Below are 26,789 nucleotides of genomic sequence, written 5' to 3' on the forward strand. Positions count from 1 at the left end.
AGGCGCGCGCGGGGCGGGGCGGGGCAGGGCGCAGCGCAGCGCACGCGCACAGCCGCTAACCCCTCCCGCCCTACCCGCTCGCCGTTGGATCCGCTCAGTGCGCACGCGCCCTTTGACCCGGCCGGCTCCCCGCCGCCCCCACCCGCCGCGCACATGTGCTCCCACGTAGGCGCATGCGCCCTGGCGCCGAGCCCCCACCGCCCCCGGTGACGTCGGGAGGCGCAGGCGCGCTCCCTCCCGGCCGTTTCCCCCGGCGGCCGCGGCGCATGCGCCAGAGCCGCCGTCCCCTCGGCCGGGCGCCGGCGCTGCGCGTCTCTCCGCCTTCCCCCGCGGCGGCGCCTGCGCGGTGCGTGCTGTCGGTGCGTGGCGTGCGGTGCGGTGGGGGCGGGTGGGGGCGGGGCGGGTATATATAGTGCGCGGCCGGGGCGGCGGCCTCCCCCTTGTCCCCCGGCCGCCGTCGGAGCTGTGTGCGCAGTGCGTGTGCTCCGGACACCCGGACACGCCGGCCCGGCCCCGCCGCACCATTTATTACTAAAAATATTAAAAAAGCCAAAAAAAATCCAAAAATCCTAAAAAGCCTTTAAAAAAAAAATCCTTCCCTCTTCCACCTCCCGTCAACCTTCTGCAACCGGCCGGTTTGATATAAAATAACCCGGTGAAGCGAAGCCCCCGGACCCGGCGCAGCCGAGAGGAGACACAGAGCGAGCCCGACCCCCGCCGAGGCCAGCAGCAGCCGCCGCCGCCGCCACCTTCGCCAGGCCCGGCACGGAGTGAGCCAGAACCCCCGCGCCCCTTCCACCCGCCGCCGCCGCGCATCCGCCTCCCGCAGCCGTTAAGTTTCGAATCCGACTCCGGCGTGCCCCCTCCCCCGCGCCGCCACCGCCGGCCCCTGCCCTCACGGACCGCCGGGCCGCCGCGGCCTCCTCGCCTCGTCAGCGCCCCCCCCCTTGCCCTCCCGCGCCGGGAGACGGCGGCAGGATGAATCCCAGCGCCCCCAGCTACCCCATGGCCTCCCTCTACGTGGGGGACCTGCACCCCGACGTGACGGAGGCCATGCTCTACGAGAAGTTCAGCCCCGCCGGGCCCATCCTCTCCATCCGCGTCTGCAGGGACATGATCACCCGCCGGTCGCTCGGCTACGCCTATGTCAACTTCCAGCAGCCCGCCGACGGTGAGTGGCCGGGGGCCGGGCCGCGGGGAGGGGAGGAAAGGAGAGGAGAGGGAGAGGGGGTCGGCGGGCGAGGCGGCGTGAGGGGAGCGCTGGGGCGGCCGCCGGCGGAGGAGCCATGTTTCTCCCCCGCCCCCACCAGAGCTCGGCGCGGCCGCCCGCCCCCCCCTCCCCCCCCCCCGGCGCCGCCGCCGCCCCGCATCCATCTTCCCCGCCCGGGCGCTCCCGGGGCCGGCGCTGGCGTTGCCGGGACGCGGCAAACTTGGCGCCGCGCCGGGGGAAGTTTGCGGCGGGGCCGCCGCTGGCTGACACGCGGCCTGGGGCCACCGCGCCTCGTGGCGGGGAGGGGGGCGGGGGAGGCGCTTCCGCGCCCCGCCGCCGGCAACCGAAAGCCGACACGGGGCCCCGGCGACGGGCGGAGAAGGGCCCGGGCGCCCCCGCCGACAGCCTGGGGCCTGGCGGAGCTGCCCCGGCCGGGCGGCTGCGGCTCCCGCGGGCCGGCGGCCGCGGGGAGGGCGTGTGTGCGTGCAGGCGGCTTTTCCGCAGGCTGGCACGTCCGTGCGCGGCTGCCTCAGGAATCCGAGATGAAGGCTAGCTTGAAGAAAACATAATAGTCATTAGCATCTTTTAATAACTACGCAGGAGCTGGGTGTGTATGCGTGATTAAGAGGCCAAAAAGAGGAAGTGGGACGTACCGGGATCGCTTGGTAGTTTCACAGACGTCCAGTCAAAGCACAGGCCAAAGCATAATACGTTAAAACAGCATGGCAGGTCTGTCACGTGTAGGGAGGGGATGAATTACTTGGGCCTCCTTGGCTTGCTCTTAATGTAGCAAGCTGTATTCTCGTCCACTTATCTTTACAGTAAACTCTCTTCTGACATGGTGTTTCCCAAGTTGTGTTTTTATTAAACTTGCTTTACACGATGTGTTGCTGGTTGTCTAAAGTTGTATCAGTAAAGAAACTTTCCATATAGTTCTGGTCATGTTTGTACTAAGTTTGGCAAACCGGCTTGTTCGTTTGGAGGGTCTTTCGATAAAAGAACCAAGTGTGACCGGTTCTAAGTTTTGTGGAATCCAATTGAAAGAAAAAAATAATTCGGCCAGCCAGAACATACTTGATTTCAAGAACAGTTAAGTAAACAGCTTTCTATTATATTATGGTTTTATTTTCAAGCGTATGAAAGTGAGAGATTTGAATTACAAATTTTTCAAGCAATTAGATTAACTGGCTTTCAAAATCGGCTTCAGTATATAGCCATTATCAGATCAGACTTTGGTGTACTGATGATATCTCTATGTAAGTAGTAGAAGTTACTGTCTCATCTTTTTAATAGGCAGATATTTCACCTGTTATCAGTGCTCTCACTTCAGAGAGCTTGTAATTTATTCAGCCATTGTTTAGGATGAGATAGTTTGAATGCTTGTTTTATCATACTTTGCCTTCATTCGATAAAAACCTATGGTACAGTTTTCTTTTTTCTCAAAAAGAAAAATAAGGAGTTAACATAGTTCAGTACTGTGATATGATAATGTCAAGGCAGAAGTTGAAGGTGATTCAAATATTTGCCCTCCTTAGTAATGACAGAATTCTGTAAGGGCCGACTTTATCATTGTTGTTAGTTGAGCAACCTGTTCAAGCCTGTGTAATTTGTCAAATGTAGGAACAAATACATTTTTTTTCACCTGAGCAGTGCTTGCTTTCAGAGTTTAAGAATGCCTCTTATAGAAATGCTGTTATTCCAAATGTTGTAAGTATTTTTCAGACTTTGGGAAGCACACATATTTTATCCTACACCTAGTCCAGTTCAGCTAAAAGTATTTCTCATCTATATCGAGCTTGTATCTGGCATGTCTCTGGAAGCACTTGTTTAAAATATACTTAAATAATAGTGTATGATTATGCTTTTGCAACATTTTTAGAATTTGGTGTTCTTGGCAAAAACCTAGAAAGCATTTGCTGATCTTTTTTTTTCATAGATCATTCTGTCCATTTACTGAAACCTTGAAAAAGGAGCTTTGAGGGTGAATGGTTATTCTTACAGTAATACTGGTTTCATTTTGATTCCAAACTAGCTGCCTTTTCTTGATGTAGCCTAATTCTTAGCTACATCTTGGGCTATGCTTATTAAACAGCTAGTAACAACTAGTTTGGGTTTTGGAAAACAACTTTGAAGGTGTTTGACGTTACCAGCTGTCGGTAAACTAGGCATCTCAAAGCTCTTCCAAAAACTAATTAGGCCTGATGACACATTTGTGAGGTATGCACACATTTCATAGTTGTGACTTCTCTGAATTTGAGTCATAGTCCCGAGTAAAACCCAGGCTATCTTGTTTAATCAGTAAACTGGAAATATTCTTGAGTAAACTGAAACTACACTTAACCATTCAAAAAATATGAAGGGAGATGTTTCCAGAGGCTTATTATTTTATAGCTGTTGCCATGTACGTTTAGCATTAAGTGTATATTCCATGTGATTTTGAAATTTACTGAAGTGGACTGTCCAGTTGCTCGCAAGTAAAATGGGAACTGGTGACTCATTCAATAAAAGCTCCAGCAGAATCAGCAAAAGTACAGCATGGGTAGGTGTGTCCACTTGGTAACAAGTTAACTGCTGAATGGAATTGCCTCCTGCAAACCAGCGCAGCCTTTTATGGCTGAAATGTAATGAAAGTAAGCCAGTTTTACTAGTTGTGAATTTTAATGAGTAGCTTGTACCTGGTTGCAGATATATTCTAGTAATGTTTTAAAATCTATTGTGAAATGACAGGGTGGTGTTGGTTAAGCAGAAATCTTTAAATTTCTTGTACTTCTGCTCCATAGAAGAGATGAGGAGAGCTGTTGAGAGTTTCCATGCTGTCCTTGTCTTTGTGGAGAAATTGCATTGGTCTAAGATACGTGCTCACTATTAGTTGGGAGTGGTAATGTTTGCAAAGGCTGGTATGGACCCACTTTGAGTCAGATGTTTGGGAAGTGTGTCCAGGAACACACATCTTTGAGGAGTGTCAGGATTATTCTAGAAGCCATTAGCATGAATTAGGAAAGCCTCTTTTCTAGTAAAGGAAGCCCTGTTACTACTTCTGGAAATAATGAACTGTTTGTTGCTGGCAGTTTTGCTGGTGCTGGCAGTAATAATTCTAATGACTTCCAGGGCAATACCGAAGTGTTAGATGTTTCTACTGTGGCCAGCCTGATACCCACAGTTGGGGGGTTTTTTTGCCTTTTTTTTGCCTTTTTTTTCTTTTGTAACGTAAAGCCTTCCAGTGCTTTTTGTTTCTCATTATCAGTATCTAAGTTGTCTTTTCTCTCCTGCTTAATCTATATTAAAGTTTGTGAAAGCTTTGTTAACTTATTTAAAAGACTGGCAATGCTTATATTTTTTGTGGCTTCAGCTTAAATCAGTTGTTGACTTGCTACTGTCATGTGAATATGGTAATAGTATCAATGGATGATTTTTTTTACAAGAAAATGTTAGATGTCTGTCTCATTAACTTCTACAGATATCTTTCAGAGAATATAATCTTCAAACTCCCTTGTAGTCTGAAAATGTGTCACGAAAGGACATAAAATTTGGTGTACCAGCTGAACCAGAGACTGATTGCAAATTTTCTTTGGCCATGATATTCAACAACATAGCTAAAGATAAAAGCAGCACTTAAAGAACAAAAACATAAAATAAGGGTTTTCACAATGTGATTGGCCCTTGGTCCTCCTAAGAAAAGCAATTAACTGACGTGGTTACTGTTTTTTAACTAATACTAAACCAATTTCAGTCTTGTTAACATCACATTGCTCTGCTATATGCAAATTGCAGTGATGTGAGGTAGTACCAATGGGTGTGAATTCAGGTATTTATTGGGACTTTTTTCAATGTTATTCCAGACGTACAGGAACAGCGACAAAAAGGAGCTAATGTAGGAGATCATAAAATATGTCTGCCATACTTGAGAACTGTAGCTCTTTCTTGCTTAAATACCTTGTGGACTTAACACATCACAGGCATGTCTTGTTGCTTTGAAGGGACATATGAAAACTGAAGAAATCTTGATACTTCCCTGTCTCAATACACCGAGATCTTAAATTCAGGCTTTGAAATGTTAGTTATGGAGTTCTACTGGAAAAACTGCTCCAGAGTAACAAAACTTGGTTTACGTTACTTCATTTTGCTGGTTTAGTGTTTGCTCCTTCATTGAGCTGGTGTGTATTTCATCATGAGCTTTTAATATATACATAATTTCATATTTTCAAAATTAAGTGCTAGTTTTAAATCTCTTTGAACTGTCCTTAGCCCGGAATTCCATCACAGATCTTTTTTGCCATTAAGGAAGGAGTTGTGTGGAACAGCTGCCTGAACCCAGCTTGAACTCCACGTAGCAAAGGAATTTTGTCAGTTTAGGGGTGTTGGTGATTTAGGAGCTCTTATGTTAATGTTTGCAAAAGGCCTCATATCGGCACAAGCTGTACCCCAAAAGCATTTTTATTGATACAGTATACATCTACGTGATGTGGGAGTGGCCATCTGATTTTCATAAATGTTAAAACTTTTTTCCTCCTGTGGAATAGGACGTAATTGCCATCACTCGATACATTTTTCTCCTGTCACCGTTCCATCTTTTCATAGCGGGGTCCAATCATTTAGGTTACTGGGATTTCTACAGCTTGTTCAGCTGACTTGTGCCCCTTCCTGTCTCCTAAGTGCAGCTTTTGCTGAGGAGTTTTTGCCAGTTCCTACTTGCATAAAACAAAGTGGGTTTGTTTACATCAGAGGTTTGGGTTTGCACCTTGGTGGTGCTGGACTTAAAATAGTAAAAATTTTATGAAGAATTGTACCTCAAATGCTGTTTGTGTGCTTATTACAATAACTTGAGTGTTTCCTACTAATTCCATGATGTTTTTCCAGCTGAACGAGCTTTGGATACCATGAACTTTGATGTCATTAAAGGCAAACCAGTGCGCATCATGTGGTCTCAGCGCGATCCATCTCTGCGCAAAAGTGGTGTAGGAAACATCTTCATCAAAAACTTGGACAAATCAATTGATAACAAAGCTTTGTATGACACATTTTCTGCTTTTGGAAACATCCTATCTTGTAAGGTTAGTGGAAAATTAGTGGTGTGTTTAATGGTTTGACACAAACCCCCCTCAATTTACACTGGAAATATTCCATGGGTATTACAACAGGGTTTTTCTTTAATAGGTGGTATGTGATGAAAATGGGTCCAAGGGTTATGGATTTGTACACTTTGAGACACAAGAAGCTGCAGAAAGAGCTATTGAAAAAATGAATGGTATGCTGCTTAATGACCGCAAAGTGTAAGTACATAAATACGTAGTTGGGGATGAACAGACTGAAATTCATTTTACAGCAGACAAATATTTAAAGCTTACCTAGAAAAGACAGGTTGTTCTAAATATTTCTAATTTTAAAGAGGATTTAGAATTTTAGTGCTAGGAATACTCTGGATTGTATCACCTGCCTATTCTAAAGGCAGAAGAAGTTCAGAAAAGGCTAATAATGGACTCTAGGGAAAAAAACTGTTGCACTAGTTGTCTTAGAAGCCAGTGCTGTAATGAGGATTTGGGAACTTCCTGGTTTTCTGATCTCACTGGTCTGAGATAAAATACAATCCATTGGGTATTCTGAATAATACTTCCTTTTTAAGAGTTGAGATAGGTATGTTATCCATTTTTTGGATGAAACTTAAAGCTCTAGAGTTACTTGGTCCTGAATAGCAGTCAGATTACACTAATGTTTTTATATGAATGTCTGTTAATAGGCATATCTAGGAAATAGGAGTAGAGAATAAAACTTACAGAAACATAATGTTTTAAACATTATCGCTGTTCTATACTGTAGGGGAAAAAAGTTATTTGGCTACTTGGTTAGTGATATCTAGGCTTGGGGGAGGGGGGGTGGATGTGCCTCACAGCTATGCCTAAGGGATCGTTATGGTATTTGGTATAGTTGCAGAAGAATAGCTCTGTAAATACTTGAGAGGATTTGGAAAAAGTATAACAGAAATCAGCATCAGCTTACCATCATGGATTATTTTTACATGCAGAGATGGATGGATCAAGCCACATACAGGGAGAATATATATTTTGAAACTTTAGTTTTCCTGCTTGTTCTGTGCTTGACTGGTGTACTGTGGATTTTTCACTCAGCTTCCATCTTTATAAAACCTTTTTAAATTAGTAAAAAAGGTCAGCACATAGTCATAAAAGCACGATTTACGTAAACTTTGGTAAAATACATCATGAGAGTTAATTTTGCTTTGAATTTCTATTCAGGCAAGGCTTTTAAAGTGAATTAAAGTACTCACTATCAAAATCTGCTGAACATATTGCACTATCATTCTTACCATCCTTGGTTACTATAAACTGGGTGAAGTTGTCAAAGTTTACGAAAATGTTGAGTTACTGTATGCTACTTTATTGGATTTGTCAGATTTGGAACTATAAAGTTGGACAATGCAATAAAATTTGAGAGTAAAAGTCTACTACAATCAGAAATCAGTGTTAGCCATGTAACGTCTGTACTAGAGCAGTTCCTTGGATTGCAGAGTGTTGTGTTTCAGCTTCTGTTTTTTCTCTGGTATGAACTGACCTTTGGTGTTCCCAGCCAACTTGCAATGGTATTTGACTAAAGTGCAAGTTGAACTATTTATTTCTCTATGCCTATTAAAAACAAACAAACAAAACAAACAACAACAAAAAAACTAAAACAAACTAAAGTCTTGCTTTGACATAGGCTGGAAAGCTGTGTAAGGGAGTGGGGGAGGTTAGTTAAAAATCCCTTGCTTAAAAACCAGATCAGAGAATGGTAACTGCTTTAAGGCTGCCAAGTTTTTAGTATGGCAGAGGGATTGTGCCAATATCTAGAATTTCTGTTTAGCCACTTTACCTAGTACTCTTTCCCATTGTCCAGCTCCTGTTGTCAACGGCTGTTTTATAAGGGTGAACAATCTCGCCAATGGCTTGAAAGCATTTTTATGCTAGTAACTGTGATAAGCATACTGATTTAGCAAAGGATAGTGAAATTGTTTTTCCGATGGTGTTTTATTGTAAATATTTTATCTAAAAAAAAATTTGTGCCTATAATGAACAATGATACTGATTAAGAATAAAATATGATGCCAGAGGATTGAAGTACATTTTTAAACCTTGACAGACTTGCTTTAATCTACACTATTCTGTTCTCCTGCAACCAGATTTGTTGGAAGGTTTAAATCCCGCAAGGAACGTGAGGCAGAGCTTGGAGCCAGAGCAAAGGAATTCACCAATGTTTACATCAAGAATTTTGGAGAAGACATGGATGATGAGAGACTTAAGGAACTCTTTGGCAAGTTTGGTAATGTCTTAAACTTTAAGTTTATATAAACACGAGTAAACTTCAGCTTACTTCTTTTATCTGTACAGTGCCTTATAATACAAGGAATCAGCTGGCTGTCTGATGTTGATTTAAAATAAATTTTAAAGGCGCTGAAAAGTTGGTACTTAATTCCACTTTCAGATTTGAAGTGCAGTAATATCCACTGCAGAATTCTAAATGGACAGAATAGCATATATAATCCTGCCATCAGAATTGTTTCTGATAATCTGAAAATAATATGTCTAAATAGTGTTTTCAGTGGGTTTTGCAAATTTTTTTAAGTCGCAAATAGAAGCTTTTTCTGTTTTAGTACAGATCATTGATGTTACGAATTCACTGCAGGATACCTGATAAATGAGTTTGCTATTGCTTTCATTGACCTGCAGACTTATAAAAGCAGAGATACTCTGAGTAAAGATTATTCAGTTGCATTGTGGTGATTGACCTAGTATGAAATGATAAGGAACTTTTCCATTGGCAAGCTATTTGGTTCTGTCTTGATCCTCAGTTACGCACAGGGCAAAATTATGGCAGGCATATGATCATGATCTAGTAATGTATGTGATGTATCACCATCAAAATAGGAAATGGCAAACTCCTTAATTCAGTTACAGATTCTTATGCTAGTTTATAGGGTACATCTATATTTTCAGCCTCGGCTTCTTTTTTTGTGCTTTCTTTCCTCCATGCTTTTGTTGTTCTCCAGTGGATATTATATAAAGCAAGCCAAAGCCTTGTATATGAGGTATTCTATAGCAGCCCTAAGCAGCATTTACACAAAATTAATTTCCACTATTGAAGTATCTGTGGTCGAAATGGTAGCGAATTTAGCTGCCTATATCTGTCTCAATTGAGTCTGTGAACTGCAATTTTTCAAAGATTTGGAATTGCTGAACTGGGATGGCTTTTCATCGGGATAAATGGTGAAGCACATATCTAATAGAAAGGCTTCCTCTGGCTTTCAGTACCTATTTCAAAGGATGGAAGCCCTAATGGTTTTTAAATGTCATAATTTTTAATGAGAAAAACAACTTCACCTCACTTTGAGGTGAAATTCCTACCCCATTTTGGTTGAAAATATAGTAGGAAAGAAATTCAGCATGGCAGACTTCAGCCATAATGGCTGAAGTTCAGCATCTGGGCAATTAGCAATTTTATATTAATGGGTAATGTTTACAAGATACTATTATTGGTGCAGGAGTCCTTTGTAATACAAGTGAAACAAACTAAATATTAAGACTTCTGAACAGGATGTTCAAAACGGGAAGAGAATACACTCTGTATACAAAGCATAAGTATTTCATTTTCTTTTTAGGTCCTGCCCTAAGTGTGAAAGTTATGACCGATGAGAGTGGAAAATCCAAAGGCTTTGGCTTCGTTAGTTTTGAAAGACATGAAGATGCCCAAAAAGTAAGCTTTTGGACTTCATTTTAGGAATTCTATAACTGATACCCAAATAATATGTTTCATGGAGTGATTTGAAATCTTGTGAATTCATTAAGGGTTTTTAATTGGTCAAGGACACTGCAAAAAAAGGTATCTGCTTCCTAAATGACTTAGCATAGTTTCTGTCATTTAGAATGCTTTCTTACAAGCAAATGCCAGTTGATTTGAGGAGCCTATTAAGTCAAGATACTCTGAGACAGCTGGAACTAGTGTAGAAATGGGGAATCTTGAATAATTTAATGACCTGTTGTAGTTGGGCTTAAAGGTTTCGATGAGATTTGGACTCCCTCATGCTGGGCAACATACAAGCGTACTAAATTATTACATCTCTGCAAAACCCAGATGAATCGTTGGATCCAATTTGGTTGCACAAAACATTTGAGCAAGGCATAAAGGACCATGTTTTCAAACTTCAGCGCTGCAAAGTCAGCAGGAAAGCTATTAGTTTTATGGAGCACGTTTGTCACAGCTATAAGAAAATAGTCATAGAGCCCTGTGATGTTGCTTTTACTCTGAAGAGTAACTTTGGAAGAAGGGTCCTTTTAATTCATGTGTCTGTCTATAACATGCCAGTCTGCTGTATAACTTAATTCTTTGTCAGCTGGTTGCTTTGATGTGTCAGTTGACTGTGGCAGTGGGGACATAGCATCAGGAGAAAAACTCAGCACAGAGCAAATGAGGGCAACAAACAGTTTGCTTTTCAAAAGGCATTTCAGTGATTTGTCAGTACTGCAAGTGTACAAGCAAGAGATTAGAACAAATCCTGTCTGTCTTACATCTACATTGTTCAGTCTTGCATACATTCATTGATGAATTGTTTCTCTTACAGTAATCAGAATCACGTGTTGGGTGTTTTAAATAACATAAAATTCTAATATGTCAGTAAATGTGTGTTTAATGGCTTTGATCATGAAGGTATACAATAACTGGTGACTTCTGGTTTTAAATTAATTGAATAAATCTGTGCCAGAGTTTTCACATCTTAATAGTTGTAACTCAAAACAGCATAAAGGAAAAAAGTTCATATTTTCATACTCTTTAAGTATTTCCTTAATGAAAGATTAAAAATTTAAAAAAGCAAGCCATATATGCCAGCTGCAGCTTAACATATAGTATAAGAAAATCTGGTAGATACTACAGTTTCAGATGTTACTTTTAAAAACAGAAGTCAGGTGTGTGAATTAGAGCTTTTCAACTTAATTTACTTTCTTTTTTCTGCCTTTAGCAAGATAAGGCTGGAGAAATAGTTCTTCCTTATGTGACTTGATTTCTTTTTTTCCCCAACTTCACAAGTTTTTTGCATCCCTTGTGACTTTTCTTTAACTGGACAGAAGCACACTCAGAAATTTCCATTTTACTTTAAGCAGGGAAGTCTTGGGGTATTTTGTTTCAGCTAGTGGTATTTTAGATGAATTGGCTCTTTCTGGAATCCTTATGTAACTTTTTATATTTTAATTACTTTTTTTTTTTGTATGCCTGAAAAACACTGGAATATAAAGCACTGCTAACCTCTTGTTTATTAATGAAGGCTGTAGATGAAATGAATGGGAAAGAGCTCAATGGGAAACAAATCTATGTTGGCCGGGCTCAGAAAAAGGTGGAAAGACAGACGGAGCTGAAGCGCAAGTTTGAACAAATGAAGCAGGACAGGATCACCAGATACCAGGTTCAGTTTTAATTCAAAAGGACTAACTTTATTCTATTATTATTTTTAGATTTACCCAGACCTTTTCCTTTCAAAAATAACTTGCCTTTTTTTTTTAGGGTGTAAACCTTTATGTGAAAAATCTTGATGATGGGATTGATGATGAGCGTCTTCGAAAAGAATTCTCCCCATTTGGTACAATCACTAGTGCAAAGGTAAAGTTTATAGATTGTGCTCGTCCTTTCTCTGAAAATGAACAGTGATCCTTCACCAAGGAAGAGTGATTTATTTCATTGACTAACAGATGTGACCTAGTCACTTATCACTGCTACTATATACTATATATGTGGACATCTGCTCTCTTGATTATTGTACATCTCAGGTTAAATGCATGTGATCATCCTTTCTTGAAATAAACTGAGTACTGATATTAATGTGGGAAAAATGACACCTTTTCAGTGCAATAATGTGCTCGTTATTACTTCACTGAGATTTTAATCTGTGTTCAGTAAACAGTTAGCTATTAATTAACCAGTTATATTCCTTTTTATAAATCAATTCAGTAAAACAAACCTGTGGTCTCAGTTCTAGTAAGCTGAAAAAAGAAACTCTTGCGAGTTGAGTAGATACGACATTCTCTTGTTTTAAAACTAAATTTTGTACCGACAGGTCATGATGGAAGGTGGCCGCAGCAAAGGATTTGGATTTGTATGCTTTTCATCACCAGAAGAAGCCACCAAAGCTGTCACAGAAATGAATGGTAGAATTGTGGCTACTAAACCATTATATGTAGCTCTAGCCCAGCGTAAAGAAGAGCGCCAAGCTCATCTCACCAACCAGTATATGCAGAGAATGGCAAGTGTAAGAGCAGTACCTAATCCTGTAATCAACCCTTACCAACCAGCACCTCCTTCAGGTTACTTCATGGCAGCTATCCCACAGGTACGTACAGAGATGAGTAACTGAGTATTTTGTAGAAAAACGTGTATGTATGTGTATAAAATCTGTTTAGATTTAACAGTAAATATAACTATTAGTGTGTGTCCATAATTTCAGCATTCCAGTTTCATAGCAGAAAGGTGGTGGACTGTCCAGCATGCCCTTCAAAGATAACAAAGTTACACAATGTTTTTATATTTGACAGACTCAGAACCGTGCTGCATACTATCCTACTAATCAAATCGCTCAACTTGCTAGACCTAGTCCTCGCTGGACTGCTCAGGGTGCCAGACCTCATCGTAAGTCACTTCTTTACCTCTTTCCAGTGATTGCGGTAAACTCCATAGCATTTGCCTTTGCACTTTGAAATACATTTTCATGGCATTACAGTATCAGTCTTCTCTTTGCCATGTTAGTGGTATTACTTCTGAATTCTTTTCACCATCCAGTGTTTCAGCATGTAACTTAATCTATTTTCTCTAAAACATAGCATTCCAAAACATGCCTGGTGCTATCCGCCCAGCAGCACCCAGACCACCATTTAGTACCATGAGACCAGCTTCTTCACAAGTTCCACGAGTCATGTCAACACAACGTGTTGGTGAGTTTTATTTATGCAAACTTTAAGTATTAGACTTCCTTTTTAATTTTGCTGATTCAAAATGATCTCTCAAAAGCATTCGTAAGTTCAGTATCACATGTGGTAACACTTCCCTCCCTTTCTGGCTCTTAATAAATGAGTAAGCTAGTATCACCTTCTAGTAGTTGCTTTAAATATTGTTCCAGGAAAGACTCCTGTGGTCCCATTTCTTTAGCATGAAGCATTTCTTCTTTTAGTGTACATTTTAGTAATGCTATATGACAGCTTCTGCCATTTCTAAACATCGTTGTGGCAATTGTAATAATAGGTTGCATGTAGAAATACTGAGATAGAATTTTAGCTCTTACTGTTTTGTCATAGAATACTGGGAGCCAGTGTCACGTATGCAGAATCTGCACATCACTGAATGAATGAGAATTGATTGTAGTGGAGTCTTAATTCTCTCAGAATGTATTAGGCAGTAGCATTTTTTAGCTATCTACTTCATGAAAGTATCTGTTTTAGGATGACTGTTGACGTAACGTGCTCAGGAGATCAAGTGTCCTTTGGGGTTAGAATGAAATTAAATTAATAGTCAACCAAAGTTAATATTTTCTCACAGATCTCTTTTCAATAGCGTGTAAGAAAAGCAATTTGTTAGTGAAGTGACTGGAAAGTAATATCCAGTAAATTTTGAGCTTTGAACCTTCAGATATGACCAGTGATGTGACAGTTGACGATACTACTGAGATGAATCTATAATACAATACCTAAATTAGGTATTCTGTTTGGGCTGGTTTGTTTAGTTATTTTGTAACTTGTAGAGTGTAGGCTAAATAAAAAAAAAAAAGTTATTCACATATGGAATTATGTTATTTTTTCAGCTAATACATCAACACAAACAATGGGTCCACGTCCTGCAGCAGCAGCTACTGCAGCTACTCCTGCTGTACGCACAGTACCACAATACAAATATGCTGCAGGTGTTCGTAATCCTCAGCAGCATCTTAATACACAGCCGCAGGTTGCTATGCAGCAGGTATGTAATTTTAGGAACTGGTCCGTGCTTCTGCTGGTGGTTTTTGCAGAGGAAGGAGGGGGCACTTATGATTGAGTTGTCTGTGTTATTCTAGAATTCAGGCCCTGCATTGTGGCAGCAGAGTTATAGCCTTGGGGTTTTAAGTATATTTCAGGTTCACATGGGACAGGATATGATCCTGTGTTACTTCATATTTTCCAGTTGCTTGGTACCCCAGCCTGAATTCTCCTTGTGTTTGCTCCACAACGGAGTGGTTGATACTAATCTCCAGCATCACTCAGCTCTGACCAGCACTATTTGGTTAAATTGACTTAGTTGTAATTTCTTCCATGTTTCTGACAGTGTAGGCATTGTTTATGCTGAGTTGTGGAACATTGGATATTTGAAGCTGCACCTAATTACGAACTAGAATTTAATTTTGAAATGGTGTTAAATTAATTTTCAGCCTGCTGTCCATGTGCAAGGTCAGGAACCCTTGACTGCTTCCATGTTGGCTTCTGCCCCTCCACAAGAACAAAAGCAGATGTTAGGTATGTACGTGATACCTTTCTCTATGCCTTGTAGCAGAAGGACAGTCAAAGTACTCTTTTATCAATCTCAAAATGCAGAATAAATAGTTTTAGCGGTAGAACAACATGTTTGTTTCCCTTAAATCTAGGCTGTGGTTGTCAGATGAGATTTGTCACTCTGATTAACTTTCTTCTCTCTAGGTGAACGTCTGTTTCCTCTCATTCAAAGCATGCACCCTACTCTGGCGGGTAAGATCACTGGTATGTTGTTGGAGATTGACAACTCTGAACTCCTCCACATGCTCGAGTCTCCTGAGTCTCTTCGTTCGAAGGTAGGTGGACTTTTGCTTTACACTAGTTTTATCAGCAATCACGTCTACACTGATTTAACAGGTGTTTATGCTGGCACAGTGGAGTAGCAGCAATGCAGCAGCAGCCCAGGCTGACAAGTTAGAATACCTTCTTTCAGAGGGTGGCAGTGGCTTACATTAGCATGAACTATAACTGTAATGTTACCCTTTTCTTTTTAACAATGCAGACATTGTATGTATAATTTAAACTGTTCCATTAACTTAAATACACAGAAATTACTAAGCTTCCTTTATTAATTTTTCTTTTTTACTTAACAGGTTGATGAAGCTGTAGCCGTACTACAAGCCCACCAAGCTAAAGAGGCTGCTCAAAAGGCAGTTAATAATCCCACTGGGGTTCCAAGTGTCTAATAAGTAAGTTTTCTGAGCACTGTAGTTTTATAGGTTGACTGGGGCGATAGTCCTTAGTCCATAGCCTTGTAAGCAGCATGCTTCCAGGCTCTCTATCATTTGCAGCCACAGAAAGTAGCAGCTGTGGTCACAGTTGTAAATAAATTTTGTGCTCAATCTTGTTGTCCAGTTCTGTAGCTCTTGGTTAGCAAACGCTACTGACATGTCTTGCATATTTAGCTGGAATTAAAGCATTGTTTTGAACAACATATTTAGCAGGAATTAGTTCTAGGCATGTGTGGAAAAATAGGCAGTTCTGTCAAACACTACTGTTCAAGGGGAACTTGTGGAATTGAAGTAAGCTTAAAATGATACTCCGACTCTATATTTCCTTAGAAATTAAATAGCTTATTTACACTATAATTTGTATATACTTGCCAAAATCTACAATTTTACAGTAATTAAAAACTAAACTATATATTGTCTTGACTTCACATTTTGGTGAATTTAACTTCAATGTCAATTAAAATACTGATTTTCTTTATTGCCTTCTGTGGGGTTAGTATCTTAATTTTGCATGACAGGAAGAGGCAAAAGGTGGTATCTACAATTTTTAAAGGGGAAAATGTGGAGTTGAGGATAATACAGGAGTCTATTCTCTATTCAGTCCAGTTAGGTTTTGCTTGTACATGAATTTACTTTCCACATTTTATAGCTATCAGCTGAAGATGCCTGCTTTAACATTTGATCACTTAAGATTTTCTTTTTTCTTGATCTTTTAATTTCTGCAACTTTCCTTTTGGAGGCAGAATTTGAGTTATGTTTTTTCCACACTTCTTTCTTTTTCCATATATTTTTTTTGCGAGTGACACTTTCACACTGGAGATAAACAAGTGTTGAATAAGTTGTCTGTCTTAAACAAAAATGTCCAAACTTTGAGACCATTACTCTGTATGCTCCATGATGTTTTAGTAGTTGGAAGTTGAAAATACTGCTAGTGTAGTTATTTGATGAGCCTTGGTATGCTGGCCTTTAGAGGTAACCCACAGTCAAGCTAGTTACAGTAACAAATTATTGTGCATAGCCATTGTCTAAGGCCATGCTGTGCAAAGTCCTGTTTAGTTCTAGACTCAGCTTTGTCTTACCAAGTATGACAGACTTGGGATACTTCACTTCCCTGTCTCTAAAAAGTGGGGGATACATCTGACAGACTGCTTGTAAAGAACTTTGGTATGATTGATACTGTGAAAGCCCAAAGTGCTGTCTGGTGTACAGTCGCAGAAAGCATGTCAGAAAACATAAGGTGTTTAATTTTTAATTTTAAAACCTAACAACATTGTTTTTGTTTGCAGAAAGATCCGGGACTACAATCTAGAACTTCGCTTCACCGAAGAAAAAAAAATCTAAACATGGAAAAACTATTAAATATTGAGAAAAACATTGCAAAATATAAAATAAATAAAAAAAGGAAAGGAAACTTTGAAGCTTATGTACAGAGCAACGCCGGGGCTAGCAAAACAAATGCTAGTCCTAGATTACTTATTGATTTAAAATTTAAAAAAAAATAGTAAAATAAAAAATACAAATTAATGTTTTATAAACCCGGGGGAAAAGAATTTTCAGCACAGTACAAAAATTTAAAGCATTCCTTTCTTTAATTTTGTAATTCTTTACTGTGGAAAAGCTCAGAATATCACCACTGTTTTAGTTGACAGTGAGAATTGATAGCTGAGCAAAGAAACGTAATTTGGATTATAAAATTCTTGGTTTAATAAAAATTCCTTAAACACTGACTTACTTGTGATGGTTTATTTTGTTCAGTGTACTTCTGATAAGGTTGTCATTCAGAATATCAAGTTAGAATCCCATTTTATAGTATGTTCTAGCAGTTCTAGAGAAGATTAGCCTACATTTAGCCACCTGTTACTGATAATATAAACTTAGGCATTAAAACAAGCGAAAAGAGCAGCTAGATTCATATCTGGGTTTAAAATCCTTAATAGCATGATGTCTGAGCTCTTGTCATTGTCTAATTAGAAACAGACCTTTAAACACCCTACCTTGAGATGATCAGTAAGAAATGTTATTGTAAAAGGCCTGTGTTGGAATTGTGTAACATACCCGTACATGTTCCCATTTGACCACCTGCATGTGGTGGTGTTCGTTCTCGCAGGTTTTGGTGGAAGGAATAACCTCTTCTTAGGTCTCCGGCTGTGTCTTTAGATGGCTAATGATCCGGAGATGGAGGCAGAGTCATATGGATATAGGTGAATGAACAAGGATTGTCTGCAATAGACAGTGTTGCAAAATGCCATTATTGTGAACGTGTGAACAAATGGCATTCCTAGAACAAAACAGATGAGGCTTCAGGTGGTAATGTATTAAAAATTGAATGCATAGTAACCAAATTATCATGCTTTTTACACAGTAAAAATCCTTCTGTGAACAGGACTGCTTAATCCTCAGAGTTGGATATTTCTAATGTGTTCCCTAACGAGCGAATGTCTACTCTTAGCTTTTTCTTTTTCCTCTGTTAGTAAGAGACCAATTGGTTTAATATTAGCTCTGCTACATTTTGGGTGTTTTAATGGGCTGAACAAATCCTTCTTGTCAGAGGCAACTTTGAAAGTCTCAGTTAGCTCTTTGGTAACTAAATTATTGAATTATTACTGAAAAAGAATACAGTTAGGGTACTTTAAATCACCAGATTATAAAACTGAGAAAGTGATCTGAAATTGAATGCTGTTCCTTACTACTTGACATTCACTACAAAGATCTCTTCAGTAACTTCCAGTTGTAATGTGTCACAGACCTCTGCATACAGTCAGCTTATGCAAAACTTGGTGGGTTTTTTTACCAAATTTGTGAATGGTGAAATAATTCTAGCAGTTTTACTGGCTCCAGGAATCTGCTTCTTCCTGCAAAAGGTGACCTTCCTGGTTCATCCTTATATTTGACTGTCATTTAAAAAATAAAATTGAAGGGGGGGTGTGCCTTTTTAAAATAACTTGCTACTTGATCTAAATCTCATCTAGTGTACAATACTGTAGAAATAATCCTGTCTTCACTTGGGGCTGATGGGACCTTCAGGTTAGCTTGCGTGTTAGTCACTAAAAAGAGCATCCAAGCAAATGACCAATGGCAGCAAAAGTGGGAAGAGCCAACAGTAGCACGTGAGCTGCTTAATTTGCTACAAGACCGTACTGAGGTTGAGAGTTTTGCAGGATTAAAACTGTTAAATCCATAATCGAGCTAACTGTTAAGTGCATAATCAAGAGAGACAGTAACGAGCTTTTGATGCAACACAAACTTTCACTGTGTAGGTTAGCAGATACACTGAAGTTGTCCATCTACAGCTGGGTTATCCTACAGTTGCTGCCTTGCTTTTTTTCCCCTTTCCTTTAAAGGAGTACTTTCTGCAGACTTGCAGAATATGAGAGGCATTTTCTACCCAGTTTAGCCCATAATTGGCTGTGTAAGCTGCTTAATCAAAATTGATAATGCAGGGGCAGAAAGGAAGCAGTGAAGATGGCATGTCCTCCTTTTACAGAGAAGAGAAAAACCTGGCAGGCTGGGATGGGGGAAAGGAATGAAGATCTGTAAGTCATGGAGAAAGGCATGACCCTTAGCCACTGCAATCCATTGGACTCCAGTTGCTGTATTTAAAGGATACAGTTTATACAGCATCATAGGAAGGGGTTAGTGAGTTCTTTCTGGAAGGCTCTCTGAAATCTGTGTTGTATGGGGGGAATGCCAGTGTTCTCTGGACCTATTGTTGCGGTCTTAAAGCCCTACAGTATGCTTTCTGAAGTCCCACAAAAGACAATTCAAGAGTGGCCTTATTTTTCCCCTTGTGCAAAGATCTCCAGACCAGATTTTTTTCTGTTCAGTGAATTTGAGAAATAAGCCTAGCATAAAGAGGTGAAATGGGTCTGGCATAAATGAATCCTGTTTAAAATCCCTCACTTCACTATAAAAGCATTAGGTTAAGCTTGTACAATTCTTGTGTTTGGTCCTGTCCTGATGAAGGCAGACTGGGTTAGCCTTTAATTGGAATCTTGCTGAAGTGTATGACTATAAGAATTTTTGAAATTGGATGGTAAATCCTAAAAAGGAGGCAGTTCAAACAACATACGTACGTGATAAGAGGTTGAATGTACAACCTTAATTTTATGTAATGTCAACTATAAAAACATTAAAGCTTTGGAGACAGTTTTAAAGACCTAAAAATATTTAGCTCTATAATAAAAACGTTGAAGAATTGGATGATATTAAAGGTTTAACGGAAAGTCTAAAGGATGATATAAAGACCTATTTGCAGGAGTTTCAGGGCCCTAGCAGGAAAGTAAGAGCCTACCTCACTTCTGCTTGTTTCCCCAGATAAGAGGTAATGCATCTTCGGTGAGTCTGCTGGAGTTAAACCAAACTAATTTTTATGTTTTGTAAGAATGTGCAAGTTATTTAACCTCTTGCATATGGGGAAACTGAAAAAGGAGGAAAAGAGGGGTGCTTCCAGCTTTATACAAGACATTTGTGGGTGTGTCAAGCACTAGCATGTGTACCAGCCTGAAATACTAGGTAGCTTTCGTGATGGAAGGAAACAGTGAGGTAATTCTGCTGAGGTGATCATGATGGCTTAAGAAAACAAAACCCTGGGTTGGTTGGGTTTCTCTTCCCACTCTTGATTACATGGTAATTCCCCACTGTATACCACAGATGCCTATTTAATCAATGTCTTTTTTTTTTTTAATCTTAGAGATAGTGAACAATGTGTTTGCTAGTGCCTCTATCAATGTATCTTTAGAGTACTACTGTAAAGCAATGCACCACACAGAAAAATCAATTTATTCAACAGAGGTAGAGCATTGTTCCCTTGGGTTAATAGGCAGCCTAACTGGCAGTCACTTCCTTCTGCCACACATTCCCTCTAGCATGTGTCAGAGGCTTATGCTGATCCTCTACCACCCTGCAGCCACCCAGTGCTAAGCTGATTTAGCTGGATCCTCTGGTATTTCATTCTCTCAGTCCTTCTCCGTCTTCCATTCTAACCAGAGCAAACACTTTGGAGTTTAGGACCAGCTGAAAGCCTGCTCCTGAAATTAATGGTGATTTGAATGAATGAATAGTACTATATTCACCATCCGCTTTCCCAAGCAGAATGTGGCTTTATGGGCAACTAAATCAAAGGTTTGGTGCAGGGTAATCTGGATTGCATGCATTCTCTTCACTGCTCTGCAGAAGTCTAGGAAATTTGCATTTCACTGGGTCCTGTGGGGGGAGGGGACAAGGTGGTGGAAATCAAGATGTTCCTGAGTCAGGCAATGTCATTACAGTTGCCAGTTTACACTAATTAGGTGTCTACCCTTGAATAAATGATATCTTCAGTCCCTGCACCTAAATGCATTTCCTTTTTGGGAGCATTGTTAATGATTGCTATGGACAACTGGATGTTGAAAGACAGCCACTTACCATTTTAGATTAGGATTCTCTGCAAAAAGGTTTTCTGAATTCTGCATCTAATAGACATAATTCTGCTTGGAATAACTGGGCGGGGGGGGGGAACTCCAAAAAAACAACCAGGATTTGCATTTATTCTCAATAGTTGAGGAGTTGTGGTCCAAACTGACAAGCTAGAGAGAGACACAGTCTTGTCCTTGGGACCACAATTCACTACGCTTTCATAGTTACGTGCTTCTGGCCATCCTACTTGGGATTAATAGGAAGCTCAATCTCTATGACTGATCCTTCCATTGGAGTTGCTCCCTGAACACGAGCAACATTTTCACTCCCTGCTGGAACAGTTTAAACTACTAGTGAACTCGTCATAGCTTCCCATGTACGAGTTGTCCCTGAGAGGCGATTCAAGGTTAGAAATGCCTTCTGAGTAAATCCAGCACAAGCTTGGATTTACTGGAATCAGGAGCTAGTCTCAAAAAAGTCTCAGTTCTTCTCTCAGATTACTTTTTATGATGTAAGTGGGCACTTTGATTAAACTGCCCTGTCTCCCTTGCCTCCTTCCCATTTTCCCTTTGATCAATTAGTCCTTTCCTTACAAAGAGAAACACTACATCCTATGTCCCATTGCATCAATTAGCTGCCTCATCAACAACATGGCAAGTGATACTAAGAGTCCCACACCACCTTTGCAATGAAAAGCCATAGGAAGGCTACAAGGTCTGGCTGGGAAATGCTGCAGGTCTTCTCTGATGGAGTTTCAAAGGCAGCATGCTGACTTAAAGAGGATCTGCAGCTCAGCTGCTAGTGAAGGAGATGAGTCCAGGACCTCCCTATTCTCATGTGAAGACCTGAAACCTCGGGAATCCTTGTACGCCCTACTCGTGCCGGGTGACGATTTGCATTTGTGATCCTGTCTCTTCAGAGCCGCAAGTCAGCATCTCACTCACTGCCTCCCCTCTTCACAGGTTTTTCCTCAACTGATAAGCCAGGAGGAGCACACAAAAAAGACAAGATACGATTCCTCAACAAGGCAGGCAGAGATTTCAGCACACCGCAGCCTAAGTGCTCTTCCTTAGGCAACTGTGAGTCTGTGTGGTACGACTATCTCTGCGAAGGAAAGCTCTTACCTTCTGTAGGATGTGGTCAATAATGATGGATAGTAGCTGTATGCAAATGAAAACGCAGCTGGCAGGGTTACAAATCCTTAGGATGTGGCATTTGAAGTGAATACAAACTTCAAACAGATGTTTTCAGCTACACTAAGACCACAAGGTGCACATGTAGTTGGAGTTCCCTTTGAAGGACTTGGGCAGCAAGAACAAAGGAAAGACTATTTTCAAAAAATAATTTGAAACTTTTCTTAGATTTCTCACTTGTATTGGGACTGAATGTAATCATTAAGAAAAAAAGGAAAAGACAAGCTGGGCCAACATAATGGGCCTGTTGCATGTTAAGTACTAAGAGCGGTATATCTATGCCAAGTAGTCTCCCACTTCCCATGTAACCTGCTAAAGAAACATTCCTAATCAAGTAATGTTCTAGCTGGCTATAGCTGTCCAGAGGTACGTACTTTTTTATAGCTCTGAGCACACTTTAAGATGTTCCATGTGATATCTGAGCATTCAGAAAACAAAAATGATGCCCTGGGCAGGCTAACTGCTTGTGTCACGTTGCAGTGACTGGGACCTTGGATTACACATGGTCTAGGTTAAACTTGAAGTCAGCAGATGACATAAAACAGAGATTACACTTCAAAAAGTGGGCCCCAAACATAATGCATTGTCACATCTGTAACTGGAAGCTTGCTTAATCCTGTCTCTTGCCACTGTTAGAGAGATTTGCCATCAAAGGTAGCTCGTTTTCCCCTCCTGTAGTTTTCCATAGGGGAACCAGGTTCAGGCAGATGAGAAGAGACTACTAACCTAGAATGACAGCAGAAGTGGAAAATTCATGCCCATGGCCTGGAGCATAGATCTTTCCTCTGTCTGCCTATACCTCACATTTTTCCATCAAACTCATTATGCAGCCGCCTTGCCTCCCAGGCTACAAGTGGAGATGTGGATTTGCAAAGTGGCTTGGGATGTGAACAATGATGCACACAGGGGCCTTGCACAGGAGGGGAAGGAAAGCTCTTCTAGAGCTCCCCAGGGTGCGGGTGCCTCATCCCCGAGGTACAACACAGTAGCTGTGACACCGGGAGCTACAAAGTTGGCTCTGTAAGAGCGCGGTTGCGTGGGTGCTCCAGAAGTCGTCAGACTGGTTATGTTTGGCTGCACAGATGACGAAGAAAAATCATCAAACATGTTACACAATGTTATTTTACTTACTCTTCTCCATTTTCTCCAGAATGCCCACAGTTAATCCTGTTTCTTGAAAATACATGCAAACCTTGTTCCACTGGGAAGGGGTTTTCCCCAGGTCAGTTAGTGAATCATGGCCTTCCGGAAATAATTTTCTTCCTCTGATGAAGGGCCTTTTGATGAGGCCAGACTACTGTGCTTACGTCAGGCCCTGGAGTGCAGGGGAGGCATTTCAGCTGCATTATTTCCATGTTGATGAACTCATTCCACGTCTCCAGCAACACTGCTCATGTAAGGCTATGAGGACTTCCACGGTGATTCACACGAGAAGGCCCAGCTCCCACAGCGCTTTTCCCTCAGGGCTACCAGAAAGATGCTGAAGGAAGCTATGAAATACGCAAGCGTAACTCACCTTTATCATCTGGTAATTAGCGATAAACAAAAGTCCCAGAGATGGAGCTGCCATTTTAACTACATTTGACCTCCAGTGAGGCACTGTGTGAAGAAATGACTTTCTTTTCTTATAAACTTGCTGCGTACCCCTTTCACTACATGGTCCCGAGTTCTCGTGCCATGAAAAACAGTGAATTATCATCACTTTGCAGTGAATTACCACTTCGTGGTCCCCTTCCCGGTGCTATTCGCACCCACACAGGCTGCTGTAACAGGGTCCCTTGGCCGCCTCCTTCCTTGCTCGGCACCGGCTCTTCAGGGCCCCGGGTCACCCCTGACCGCCCTTCCCAGCCAGGCCGCTTCCCCTGCGGGCACCGCTTGGCGCTTATTGACCATTAATTTCACCCCACGTTGCTCCTCGCCCCAACGCGGCCCCGGGGCGGGACCGCCCCCCCGCAGGCTCCCTTTCTGGGGGGACTGCAATTAAAAGCCGCCGCCGAGGCTGCGCGTCAGGGACGATCCCGCTTCGGTGCCCGCGGCCCGCACCGCGGGAGCGCCCCCTGGCGCTGCGCCCGCTCGTACCTGCGCTGTTCGGCGCCTCCCTCCCTCCCTCCCTCCCTCCTTCAGCCCCGCCGCTGCCGTGAGGGAACGGCCCGGCCCAGCTCGGCTCGGCCCGGTCTCGCCATGAAACTGCACTTCAGCATCACCGCCGCCGAGGAGCTGCGGGAGAGGCGCGGGGGGCGCTACGTGGTGGGCGCGGGGCGGGGAGCGGGCGGCGGGGGCCGGCGGGGCCGGGCACGGGTCTGACGGCTGTGTGCTTGCAGCTGTACTCGGTGTGCCTGGAGGGCTTCCTGCTCGGCAAGGCGCGGTACAGCCAGCTCCGCCGCTGGGACGCGCAGGTGAGGGCCGGCCGGGGGTGGCGGGGTTGGGGGGCACCCCGAAAAGTCTGGGTGGGGGCAGCCTGCCGGGGTGCGGGCGGCCGTCGGGCCCCGCAGCCAGGCCGGGCCCCGGTGAGGGCTGCGGAGCAGAGGGGGCTCTCCCGGCCCTCACAGGCCCAGCGTGGGATGGGGCAGCGAGTTGTTTCTGCCCAAATCTGCGTTATTGAAGCCTTCCTTCATGCTACCACCACAGGGAGGATGTGCCTGGTCCCAACCCATGCCCTGCCCTCGCACATTGCCTGGTCCCTCCGATGCTGTGCTGTTGGAGGGGCAGAGCTGCTGCTTGCGGGGCATCCATATTTGCAGGGTGAAATCCGACAGCAACTGATTGGCAGAAGGGATGTGGCAGAAGGGCATGGTAAACTGGCTTAATGGGAAACATTGACCAAGCAGCAGCAGCTGTGGGCTCCAAGTACTTCTTTTCCTTGGCCTCTGGGATAGAGATGCAACTGCTTTGCTGGGGTCTTTAATCCTATCAACGACTCTAGAAAGTGTATAGAGGTCAGTCCAGGCAAACTGCAAAGTCAGTTGCAGGGTTTTTTGGACAAGCCAGGGGTTAACTGAGTGTTGGATCCTTTGGCCCAAATTGCCTAAGTACTTACCTCAGGAGTGATCCTTTCCACACAGGCAATTACTACGCAATTACAAAACAGCTGGAACACAGGCCTGGAGCATTCCAAGGAATAGTGGTCGTCAGGGAATAATACATGGCCCCAGCTAACTGAACTGGATTATTTCTGGGTGAATCTGCCTGTTTGTCTCTGCTTTTGTTTTGTTTCTGGTCTGAGTTGCCTCTGTCCCTTTCCCCTCTATCGTTCCTCTGGTTTTCTCAGGAAGATAAAAGGGACCATGTGATGTTGAGTTCTTCTGTGGAAGCAGAGTGGCCACCAGCCTTCTCTTTGCTAGCCCGATCTCTCTGGCCTTTGCCCGTCCTTGGCTCCAAACGAAATCTCTCCCAGCTCTTCCATCAGTCTGGGTGCACACTGTCATCCCTGCCGAGCCGCCTTATCTTACCTTAACAACCCTATTTTAGGGCCTTGTTTGGTGAACACTTCTTGTGGTAGTGGGTTAGGTAGATGCTCCTTCTTTTGGCAGCCTCCTTGCTGTGCTCTCAGTTGCAGTGATGGGACCACTCTGGAGCAGTTTTTCAGCCAGGTAACCCCTGATGGGGATCGGTCCATCTCTCCCAACTCTGTGTGACTGCACAAGCAGTTGGAGTAGCACAGCTAAAAGGCAGTTGAGTCAACAGCAGGGCTGCCATGGGAAGCAATGTTTGCTGAGGTGTGCTCTTGTGTCCCAGCCCTGCAATTCTTTTACCTGTGGGAGCTCTCACAGTAATGTTTTGCTTTGGTTAATGGAGCATTTTGAATAACATATCTGAACTAATAAACCAGCTTACATATTTGCTTGCTTTTTCTTTAAGGCTTACTGTTTCTTGATCAAGAGGTTTTAACTTCATTAATGGTCTCAGCAAAATCTTTCCCTACTCTGCATCCTCTGTAACTGACAGTTTGCCTCTTGCTGGGCTTTACAACTCACTAGCTGATTTTTGTTTTTAATTCCTTCATTCCTGCTGTTGCTAGCTGCCATACTTGGTCTTGACGCTTACAACTACACTGCTGTCCCTTAATTGCCTTCCCTATACTTACGTGAGGTTGCTCATCTATAATTATTATATTCTGTTCTGCTTATTTTGCTTGAAATACTCTTTTAAGGTAGAAAAATGCACACATACAAGAAGTCTTAAACTCCAGGATACAGTAATTTCACCCTCCTGACCTGATCACACAAAGCCTCACAGATGTAACAATTCTGTGATGGATGCAGGATGTGAATTAGAAATAAGCTTCCCCCATGGACAGATTTCTGCATGATTATACTTGACAGTATTTCTTGAACACTAACCTGGAGGATCTGTCTCTGTTGGATGTGAGGCTGGACTAGTTGTGCCTCTGATCTCCTTCAGGGTGGTGATTTCTAAAGCGTTGCTATTCCAGCTCTACAAGCTCCTCTCCTAACTTGTGATATAAAATCAGGACACATAATTTTTGTTTGTGATACTGTGCTTTACCTGCCCCTTTTCTCTTGCTGTGCATTTTCCTGCTCCTGATCACTTTATATTCTGAGACTGCTTCTGTTGTTTGATGCTCCCAAACTCTGTTCCTCCCTGTCTCCCAGAGCAGTTGTTCTCTACAAAAGGACTGTCTGAAGGGAGCAACTGTTCAGAGGCAGAGTACTGTGATGGAGCATGAGGTTTTGGATACACTGTTGAATGGGGATGTGCAGGTATACTAACTCTGAGC

The 26,789-nt window shown here is 42.4% G+C and overlaps 2 protein-coding genes across 6 annotated transcripts in view; both read left to right on the forward strand.

Annotated features, from left to right (window-relative positions):
* Positions 1 to 428: 428 nt before the first annotated feature.
* Positions 429 to 17,191, forward strand: PABPC1 (poly(A) binding protein cytoplasmic 1). Of its 2 annotated transcripts, none has more exons than XM_072852094.1 (15): positions 429 to 1,171; positions 6,068 to 6,261; positions 6,365 to 6,480; positions 8,379 to 8,518; positions 9,855 to 9,949; positions 11,514 to 11,651; positions 11,750 to 11,845; positions 12,300 to 12,572; positions 12,775 to 12,868; positions 13,060 to 13,170; positions 14,034 to 14,188; positions 14,634 to 14,718; positions 14,899 to 15,029; positions 15,327 to 15,422; positions 16,751 to 17,191. In XM_072852094.1, exons 1-14 carry the CDS (start codon positions 979 to 981, stop codon positions 15,417 to 15,419), a joined length of 1,914 nt encoding a protein of 637 aa, XP_072708195.1. In that variant the 5' UTR covers positions 429 to 978; the 3' UTR covers positions 15,420 to 15,422; positions 16,751 to 17,191. The 2 variants fall into 2 exon arrangements, with proteins under 2 accessions (XP_072708195.1, XP_072708196.1); XM_072852095.1 differs by having other exon boundaries at positions 8,379 to 8,509.
* A 6,968-nt stretch (positions 17,192 to 24,159) lies between these two features.
* The window catches only part of SNX31 (sorting nexin 31), a 31,792-nt gene continuing 29,162 nt past the window's right edge, over positions 24,160 to 26,789 (forward strand). For 2 of the 4 annotated variants that reach the window (XM_072852096.1, XM_072852100.1), the window contains exons 1-2: positions 24,160 to 24,298; positions 24,373 to 24,447. In XM_072852096.1, coding sequence (XP_072708197.1) covers positions 24,233 to 24,298; positions 24,373 to 24,447 — 141 coding nt within the window. In that variant the 5' untranslated portion in view covers positions 24,160 to 24,232. The remainder of the gene's footprint in view (positions 24,299 to 24,372; positions 24,448 to 26,789) is intronic. The other 2 variants (XM_072852097.1, XM_072852099.1) reach the window with 2 other exon arrangements.

The sequence above is a fragment of the Ciconia boyciana genome, chromosome 2 (assembly GCF_034638445.1).
Source record: "Ciconia boyciana chromosome 2, ASM3463844v1, whole genome shotgun sequence".
In the NCBI taxonomy this organism is placed as follows: domain Eukaryota; kingdom Metazoa; phylum Chordata; class Aves; order Ciconiiformes; family Ciconiidae; genus Ciconia; species Ciconia boyciana.